This window comes from Rhinolophus sinicus, chromosome 17 (genome assembly GCF_057876585.1).
Source record: "Rhinolophus sinicus isolate RSI-liver-muscle chromosome 17, RSI-T2T, whole genome shotgun sequence".
Classification (NCBI taxonomy): Eukaryota; Metazoa; Chordata; class Mammalia; order Chiroptera; family Rhinolophidae; genus Rhinolophus; species Rhinolophus sinicus.
The window spans coordinates 76,516,545-76,526,876 of NC_142517.1; the positions used below are offsets into that span (position 1 = coordinate 76,516,545).

Consider the following 10,332-nt stretch of genomic DNA (forward strand, 5'->3'; position numbering starts at 1 on the left):
TATGCTTCATTCAGTAAACGCCTTGGAAACTACGTGTTCATCATGAAATGATTTTTCATCTTCAGAGACTTCGTGTGTGGTCAGATAACAGCAGTGAACTAATTCTTTGAAGTCAGAGGACATAACCTTGTATCAAACTCACAAGAGATCAAATGCAATATGTGCTTTCCATTATCTTTTGAGTGAAGAGGCCAGTTAGAGTCTCTTGATGATATAAGCTCCCATCAGCAATTAGACATTCATTTCAACTTCATCTATCTTACTTGCCTCTTTTTTAGAGAAATACCTCCAATAAATTTCCCATCAGCAAGTCACTAAACGTTTCATGCTGTCCTAAAAAATGCCTCTTTTTTCTTAAAGAGCTTTGGCTTAGCCATAGAGAGGAGTGGGGTGGGAGGGGGCATGAAATACATACACATCCAGTCTTACTCCTATCACCTACTTCTTGATTCTTGCAGAAAAATGAGAATCAATCCATGATAATGAGGAACATCTCAAGGCCCTAGCACATAAATAAGTCATGTATCGAAGTGTAATTTCCAAATATAGCTGACTCAAAATGAAAAACAAATTTAAAAGAAAAATGTCTTGGAATTGTGGGGAGCCATGGTTGCAGTTAACTTTAAAGCAGTTAACTTTAAAGCCTTAACAGAATGGCTCGGTTTATGCTTAACCTGTTTCCTCCCCCTGAGGCAATTATCTCTGCCTGCATCTGGAGAGAGCTTGCATGCTGCTCAGGAATGTGGTGGGAGTGGCCAGTTCCCAGAACAGAAGGCTGATGCCTATCAGGGCTATTGATAAGATAATTACATTTGGGAGTTTCAGTAAATTTTGTGTCTCCTGTGTTAAAGTTAAAGATTCACTGTTAACTAGATAATGCATTTTTGTACTTGCTAAACTGCACGTCCACAGAAGGTATAAATTCTGGGGACAGAATAAACTCAGCGTCTCCAGGAACACTGGGGTCCGCGATCGCCATCATCAAAGTGTGAGTGCCTTTTTTCATTCCCACTCCCCTTGTCAGGAACCGTTCGACTCGTGGCGGCAGGCCCGCTGCAAGTGGCGCCCGAACAGGGACTTGAAATAGGGGTAATAGTGAGGAACACCGTGTGGCAAGGGCCCAGCTCATTGGAGCTAATCAGTGGATGCACGGTGAGCAAGGCGCTGTCCCCTCGGTCGAATGAGTGTGTGAGTGAGTGATAGCTCCACGACTTCGTGTTACGGAGCTTGATTGGGTCCTAACCTGCGGTTCCGGTTCTGTCATATGGCATAACGGCGACTGGGCTTTACAACCCACCAGGCCGGGGGATTATACCGGCGCGCCTCTAGCTAAGACGGATTTGGCCCCGCAAGGGACACGGCCAGAAGGACACCTGAGTGTTTTTTCTTTGTTTGAAAGAAGGGCCGAGTTAGGGAAAAAGGATGGGTCACGCCAGCAGCAAGGACCTGTATGTTAGAGGACTTAAGAAACTGCTTGCTGCTCGCGGCAGTCGTATGAGCCGAGAGCAGTTAGATAAATTCTTAGACTTTATAAAGGAAGTCTGCCCGTGGTTTCCTGAAGAAGGAACCGTCAGCCTGGAAACCTGGCAGAAAGTGGGAGAACAATTAAAGGATTTTTACACCGTCCACGGGCCTCAGCAGGTTCCGATTGAAACATTTGGACTGTGGACTTTAATCCGGGACTGTTTGAACCTTAAACATGAGGAATGCAAATTAGAGAAAGTAAAACAAGCCGGCAATGAGGAGGGAGGGGGCGCAAAGTTGTTAGAGGGAGTTCTTAAAGTTAACAAAGAGCCGGTTGCTCAAGAGTTTCCAGACGACATATGGGAAAATTTGAGCCCTAGAGACCAGGAAGAATTAGAGGATGAGGCTGCTAAAGATGATAGGGATAAATATCCTCCTGTCGTAGCTATGGCCCAAGAAAAGGGACCGACATCTGATGCTCTTCTTACTTTGTCGGAACAGATAAAAAAGATTCAGGGACAATTAATAGAGCTTAAGGTTTCAAATAGTGAAGGAAATGATCCTCGAGGCTCACGAGTCTCTTGCAAGGATCCTTGGAATCCGGGGAGAGAGGATCCCCCTTTCGATCCTTCTGCCCCGCCTCCTGAGAACCCCGGTATGTGGGATCCTCCGTTACAGCCCCCTGTCTGGGAGAAGCCCACACAGCCTCCACCGGGTTATATCAAACCGGAATCCGATTCTTTTGTTGTGCGATCGCCACTTCAAATGGCTTGTGAACAAGCACATAGGCAAGGGGAATCTACAGAGCAGTTCGGGGTCTATCCTATTTTTGATAGAATTGACAGGAGAACGGGAGTCAGAGTTCGGCATTGGGAGCCATTTCAATGGAAGGAAATAAAAGAGTTAAAAGAGGCTTGTGTGCAGTATGGACCCATAGCTCCTTTCACCATGGCAATTTTAGACGCCTTATCAGGAGAGGCAACTCCCCCTGAGGATTGGAAACATATTGCCCATGCCTGCCTTTCTGGGGGCGATTACCTTTTATGGAAATCAGAATTTTATGAAAATTGCAAGAAAAAGGCTAATCAGAATGCCTTGCGGCGAGTTCCCATTACTTTTGAAATGTTAGCGGGCGAAGGGATATACGCTAATATAGAAAACCAAATGGGTTTTGCCCCGGGCGCCTATGCACAAACTTCTGTAGCAGCTAAAGATGCATGGCGAATACTGCCTGATACCTCCCGTAAAGAGGAGCATGTATCTCAAATAAGACAGAGACCTGACGAGCCCTTCCAAGATTTTGTGTCTCGCCTTACCACCGCAGCCGGAAGGATTTTTGGTACGTCAATTGCTACCCAGTCCTTTATAACGCAGCTTGCCTATGAAAATGCCAACTCGGCATGTCAAGCTGTTATTAGGCCAATTAGGAAGAAAGGAACCTTATCTGATTACATTCGCCTGTGCACTGATGTGGGCTCCTCTTTTACCCAGGGCATAGCGATAGCGGCTGCTCTTCAGGGGAAACCTATGAAGGAAGTGCTATGGCAACAGGCACGACTCAATGCAGGGAGTCGCTCTGGAGCTTGTTTTACTTGTGGAAAGAAGGGACATCGAGCGGCTCAATGCCCCGATAAGGGAGAAACAGGGATTGTAGCTGCTCCTGTTAAGAAACCTCCAGATGTTTGTCCTAAATGCAGGAGAGGGAAACATTGGGCTAATGAATGTAAATCTAGGACAGATAAAGATGGGAACCCGATTCAGGGAAACTGGGTGAGGGGCCAGCCCCAGGCCCCGAATCAGCAATGTTATGGGGCACCGCAGATCCCCGAACTGAAAGGGAGCGAACCTCAGAGAGGAAATACATCACAGATTTATTCCGCGCAACCCCAGGCAGCGCAGGATTGGACTTGTGTTCCACCGCCGACATCGTATTAACTCCTGAAATGGGAATGCAAGTCCTACCCACAGGGGTTTTTGGGCCGCTGCCGCCAAAAACCGTTGGGCTTTTATTAGGGAGAAGTGGTACGACCATGAAGGGAATTCAAGTTTCCCCGGGAGTTATTGATGAGGATTTTACTGGAGAGATTAAGATCATGGTTCATTCACCATTAACTATTTCCAATATACCTGCTGGAATGCGAATTGCCCAGTTAATAATTCTCCCTAGAATGAAAATAGGAAAGAACCAACAAAATGAGGAACGGGGGAATCGAGGCTTTGGTTCCTCGGATGTATATTGGGTTCAAGAAATAAAAAAAGATCGACCTGTTTTACAGCTTAAGATTGATGGGAAAGATTTTCAGGGACTTTTAGATACTGGAGCTGATGTATCTTGCATATCTGCGCAACATTGGCCATCTAGTTGGCCGATGCAAAGTACGAGTACAAGCCTGCAAGGTATCGGTCAGTCTCACGCCCCACAGCAAAGTAGTAATTTGTTATCATGGCAGGATGATGATGGTCATCAAGGAACATTTCAGCCTTATATTATCCCCGGTCTGCCGGTGAATTTGTGGGGACGTGATATTATGAGCAATATGGGAGTTTATCTTTACAGCCCGAGTGTTCAAGTAACTCAGCAGATGTTTGATCAGGGGCTTCTTCCCAGGAAAGGCTTAGGAAGTGCAGGACAAGGACGTCAGGAACCTATTTCACCCAATCCTAATTTACAGAGAACAGGTTTAGGGTATTTTTCCCAGGGGTCATAGACTTACCTGTACTCCACCAAAAAACAGCAGAAGCAATTACTTGGAAATCTGATACGCCTGTGTGGATAGATCAATGGCCCCTTACTAAAGAAAAAATCTTGGCCGCTCAAGCGCTAGTACAGGAGCAGCTTGAACAAGGCAACATAACTGAATCAACCTCTCCTTGGAACTCACCCATTTTTGTAATTAAGAAAAAATCAGGGAAATGGAGATTATTGCAGGATTTAAGAAAAGTAAATGAAACTATGGAAGTTATGGGGGCTTTACAACCAGGATTACCTCATCCCTCTGCTATACCAAAGGACACTTATAAAATAGTGCTGGATTTGAAGGATTGTTTTTACACTATACCTCTTCATCCCCAAGATTGTAAGAGATTTGCTTTTAGTATTCCTAGCCAGAACTTTCAGGAACCCATGAGGAGATATCAGTGGCGGGTTCTTCCCCAGGGCATGGCAAATAGCCCCACCTTGTGCCAAAAGTTTGTTAGTGAAGCAATTGATAACACCAGAAAACAATTTCCTTCTGTGTATATCATTCATTATATGGATGACATCTTGTTGGCTTGTAAGAAAGAAGGAATGTTGTTAGCTTGCTTTGTAGATATGAAGAAGAACCTTCTGGCCTCAGGTCTTATTATTGCACCAGAGAAAGTACAGAGAAGTGAGCCTTATGCTTATCTGGGATTTCAATTGTTTGCTCAACATTTTTCCCCTCAAAAGATAGAACTCAGAAAAGATCATCTTAAGTCTCTTAATGATTTTCAAAAGCTGTTGGGAGATATTAATTGGCTGCGTCCTTCTTTGGGACTAACTACTGGAGATCTTAAACCATTGTTTGAAATTTTGAAAGGGGATTCTGATCCAACCTCTCCCAGGTCTCTTACTGAGCCTGCACGAGAAGCACTCCTTAAAGTAGAGAAGGCTATCCAGGAACAACATGTTTCCTTCTTTGATTATGATAAATCTTTGGATGTGTATGTATTAAGTACTAAGCATACACCCACTGCAGTTTTGTGGCAAGAAGGGCCACTTAGATGGATACATCTTCCTGTGACTGCTCAGAAAAATCTCACTCCTTATTATGAATTTGTGGCTAGTTTAATTCAAGAAAGCCGCTTAGAAGCTAGAAAATATTATGGAAAAGAGCCAGATTCTATTGTTGTTCCTTTTACAAAAATCCAAATTCAAGGCTTGATGCAGTTTACTGATAGCTTTCCTGTTGCATTGGCTGGTTTTGCAGGAGCATTGGATAATCATTATCCCAAGCATAAATTGCTTCAATTTTTTCAGCATCATGCTCCTATTTTTCCTTCAGTTGTGTCACATGCTCCTCTTCCTGCTGTACCTAATATTTTTACTGATGGATCTAGTAATGGTGTAGCTGTCTATGCACTCAATGAAAAGGTCATCAAAAGAGTGCAGACACCTCTAGCCTCAGCTCAAATAGTTGAGCTTCGAGCAGTTCATATGGTATTGCTTGATTTTGCTTCTCAGTCTTTTAATTTATTTTCTGATAGCCATTATGTGGTCCGTGCTATCCAAAATTTAGAAACAGTACCTTTTATTAGTACCAGTAATCCTGTTATCCAGGATTTGTTTTTTCAGATACAACAGGCCATTCAGCTGCGCTGTAAAAAATTTTTTATTGGCCATATTAGAGCTCATTCTAATCTTCCAGGCCCTTTGGCCTCAGGAAATCAAATTGCAGACACTGCTACTCAGCTCGTTGCCTTAACTCGAGTAGAGAAAGCACAAAAGGCTCATAGCCTCCACCATCAAAATAGTCAGAGCTTGAGATTGCAGTATAAAATTACCAGAGAAGCAGCACGTCAAATAGTAAAACAGTGTCCAGATTGTTCACATCTTCTGCCTGTGCCTCATTATGGAATCAACCCCCGAGGCTTACGTCCTAATGACTTATGGCAAATGGATGTGACTCATATACCTGAATTTGGAAAATTAAAATATGTTCATGTCTCCATCGATACGTTCTCCGGATTAGTTGTGGCTTCTGTTCAGACAGGAGAAGCAACGTCACACGTAATTAGACATTGTCTTGCTGCATTTGCCATGATTGGAACTCCTAAAAAACTTAAAACAGACAATGGCTCATGTTATACCAGCAAAAAATTTGCTCTATTTTGCCAGCAATTTTCGATCAATCATGTTACTGGCATTCCTTACAATCCCCAAGGACAAGGGATTGTTGAGCGTACTCATGGTACATTAAAAGTTAATTTACAAAAAATAAAAAAGGGGGAGTTATATCCCCTGACACCTCATAATTATTTGTCTCATTCTCTCTTTATTCAAAATTTTTTGACCTTGGATGCCCATGGTAAAAGTGCTGCGGAGCGCTTTTGGCATCCTTCTGCAGCCCCTCAGGCTTTGGTCAAATGGAAAGACCCACTTACGGGCTCTTGGCATGGCCCAGATCCAGTCCTCATATGGGGACGAGGACATGTATGTGTTTTTCCACAGGATGCAGAAGGCCCTCGGTGGCTGCCAGAAAGATTGGTGCGACATGTGGACCCTCAGCCCATTGATGATGCTACTGATGCTTTGCCAAGCGGAACCTGACCAGACGTATTGGGCCTATGTACCTGATCCACCAATCCTCCACCCCGCTGTGTGGGATGGTCCTGAGATTCCAGTTTATGTTAATGATACTAAGGCCTTAGGATTGCCTTCTGATGGACATATGAAACAGCATTTGGAAAATAATTTCACTTACAATGGCATAGGTTTGGGATTGCCTATTTGTATTGCAAAAAATAGCTCCATGATTGGGTGTTTGCGTAGTTCCCCTGTCATTATGCATATTCATGATTCTTTAATTGGATGGACTGTTCGTCTTAACATGCTAGGCGATTGGTCCGGAGGGCGCAAGATAAAGCTGCCCATCCCTTCATCACATCCATCTTGCAATAAAAGATTGAAACTGGATACTGAGACTGTTCCATGGAGAGCTTGTCCTGGTAATGATCCTGTTCGTTATGACATCCCTGGAACAGGCAGATATATTATTGATTGGTCAAGAAATAACCGGTCCGGATGGGCCCGTGAACTGATTTCTGGACTGTGGAATTCTGATACGCAGTATCCGCAAAATTCACTATGGAGGCTTATGGGAGCAATGGATAAGGTTGAAACCAGGCTCTCTCTGCCCATGAGGATTTTGGAAGACGGAACTAAGGAGTGGACTATTGTTACTGAGACTGTTAATGTATCTGCTTGTGTTCCTTCCCCTTATGCACTCTTGATTGGAAATATTAATGTATATTTTGTGGGAGATCAATTTAATGTGTCTTGTAATAATTGTATTTTGACTAATTGTATTTCTTGGGTACCTTTGGGGACCCAGGTTATGATACTTAAACAACCATCTTTTATTATGCTTCCTGTTAATATTTCTGGACCTTGGTATGCTGAAAGAAGTTTGCAGGTTTTAAAAGAAATTGAATATGCTTTGAGTAGACAAAAACGATTTGTTGGACTTCTAATTGCTGGAATTATGGCTTTGGTTACTATAATTGCAACTGCTGCTACAGCAGCTGTGGCTCTCTCTCAGACTATTCAAAATGCTCATTATGTTAATACTCTTTCAAAGAATGTTACCTTAGCCTTGGGAACCCAAGAGGCTATTGATGAGAAACTAGAACAGAAGGTGAATGCTCTTTATGATGCGGTTCAGTATATGGGAGAGGTCATTCAGGGTATGAAAGTTAAATTTCATTTAGAATGTCATCCGGAGTATCATTGGATTTGTGTTACTCCTAAAAAATATAATAATAGTCAGTATGATTGGAGTCGAGTTCGTTCACATCTTCAAGGAATTTGGCATGATGCTAACCTATCTTTAGACATGTTTCAGCTTCACGATGAAATTCAAAGTATGAGAGAAGCTGAACCTTTGAAATTTGATGCAGCTCAGGCTGCTTCTGAGTTTGTTAATGTTCTTAGGAATGCTTTGCCCTCTATGCCTTATATTACCCATTCTGTTATAATATTTCTTACATTGGGCATCTGTGTCTGTTTGGTTCTGTGCCTACTCCCCATCCTCATTAGATGTTTTATCAGCAAAATGTTAGACTTACGAGCTGACATCCATCAGCTTGAGCTAAAGGCAAGCAATAAGACTCTCACCCCTGTGCATTTATGAGGGACGGGTTAGTCAATGACGGGCAAATACTTGGGAGCCGCTTCAACACCTAAGACAGGGCTTGTATTAATAAAATATGAGTACCAATGACGGGTAAGTTGAGGCAGGCGTCCTGGGATGCCTAAGACAGGCGCCGTCACCTCGCCATCCTGGCTGGATGGATTTTGTTCCTATAAAATAAAAAAGGGGGAGATGTGGGGAGCCATGGTTGCAGTTAACTTTAAAGCAGTTAACTTTAAAGCCTTAACAGAATGGCTCGGTTTATGCTTAACCTGTTTCCTCCCCCTGAGGCAATTATCTCTGCCTGCATCTGGAGAGAGCTTGCATGCTGCTCAGGAATGTGGTGGGAGTGGCCAGTTCCCAGAACAGAAGGCTGATGCCTATCAGGGCTATTGATAAGATAATTACATTTGGGAGTTTCAGTAAATTTTGTGTCTCCTGTGTTAAAGTTAAAGATTCACTGTTAACTAGATAATGCATTTTTGTACTTGCTAAACTGCACGTCCACAGAAGGTATAAATTCTGGGGACAGAATAAACTCAGCGTCTCCAGGAACACTGGGGTCCGCGATCGCCATCATCAAAGTGTGAGTGCCTTTTTTCATTCCCACTCCCCTTGTCAGGAACCGTTCGACTCGTGGCGGCAGGCCCGCTGCAGGAATGTGAAAGAAGGGAAAAAAACAAAACAAAAAAACACCTCACAGATATCCAGGAAATACCGTGACTAATACAAAATAGGAATTGTCACAATTCTCTTATTGCCTATAGCTCCTTAATGATACTATTAGTGACTGCAGAAACTTTTTTATAAACCTGTCGTAACAAATCTTGTCTGCTACTCTGTGTATCTACCTGCCTCAGAGTTTATCTCCTTTTCCTTTACATTCCAATAAATTTTTTACGTGCCGACAGACATATTTGAACAGGACATTACTTTTTAAAGATTCAGTTGAATCTTTAGCAGAGGTTTCTAGTTCTTCAGTCCTGGCATTCGTCCCATGAGGAATATTTCTCTGAGCGCTTATGCTTTTGCTGAATGAGGGAGGGGAAAGTTTCTTCTATAAACCATCTTTTTCTCTGGGTAGTTCTACTAGGGCAGTTTGCCCATTCCTTTAGTCTACAGAGCTGTAAGCTTGGGTAGCTGCCACTTAGGGTTTCTCCCAAAGAGCCATTTACCAGAGGAAGCAGAGCCTGGGAAAGAAGCAAGGGCAGGATTCCCTTTAGTTCGTAGTTGTTTTTTAGTAGCAGAAGAAACCCTGACAATCTGCCACCTTCTTCCTTCCTTTTATTCTCATTCTAACGCTTCTAAACATAGCAAAATACCCCATTCCTTGGCACAGAAAAAACATGGGACCCTTTTTCCAATTCCATGAAGAGCAAAGTAATGTCGGTGTGATGATTTTACTGTTACTGTGAAATAACCATTTCCTCTCCAAAACACTACCTGGCAAAGACTTGCAACTCCAGATAACAGGTAGGGGTTAGAAAAGTTAGTCATGGACAAACATCACTAATTCAGCACACTAGTTAATTATCTTTACCTGTTCATTTTCTGTAACTTTGTATAACTTGAACATTTTATGTAATTTTAAGTAATATATGTGTATTGTCACCTATTTGACCAAACAAGAAAACATAGAAAGTACACATTCAAAGTCATATCCTTGGCATCTCTGTTTTTACAATCTCATTTCTTCCAGGAACATGTTCTTAAATTTTTGGATTTTTTTTCTAGATTTTTCAATGTATATGAACTTATAAAAATGTAGAAAAAAATAAATTTATTAATATTATTCCATAAACATTATTCTGACTTGAGTTTTCTTTTTTCCTTTTTGTCCACTTTTTTTAAAGCTAATAATACACCTTGGGCATTTTTAAAAGTGTTCAAACATCTATATGTTCTCCATTCTTTTTAATGTGTATGGGCAAGATATGTAGTGAAATCCCCTACTCTTTGCTTCATTTAGGTTAGAAAAATTTCCATTACCTTCCTG

The 10,332-nt window shown here is 42.3% G+C and overlaps 1 protein-coding gene across 2 annotated transcripts; it reads left to right on the forward strand.

Moving 5' to 3' along the window:
* Positions 1-599: 599 nt before the first annotated feature.
* LOC148754817 (endogenous retrovirus group K member 6 Env polyprotein-like) lies at positions 600-8,915 on the forward strand. Of its 2 annotated transcripts, XM_088793992.1 has the most exons (2): positions 600-988; positions 6,656-8,915. In XM_088793992.1, the coding sequence occupies exon 2, from the start codon at positions 6,657-6,659 to the stop codon at positions 8,334-8,336; it is 1,680 nt and encodes a 559-aa protein (XP_088650118.1). In that variant the 5' UTR covers positions 600-988; position 6,656; the 3' UTR covers positions 8,337-8,915. The 2 variants fall into 2 exon arrangements, with proteins under 2 accessions (XP_088650118.1, XP_088650117.1); XM_088793991.1 differs by lacking the exon at positions 600-988 and having other exon boundaries at positions 6,310-8,915.
* Positions 8,916-10,332: the final 1,417 nt, after the last annotated feature.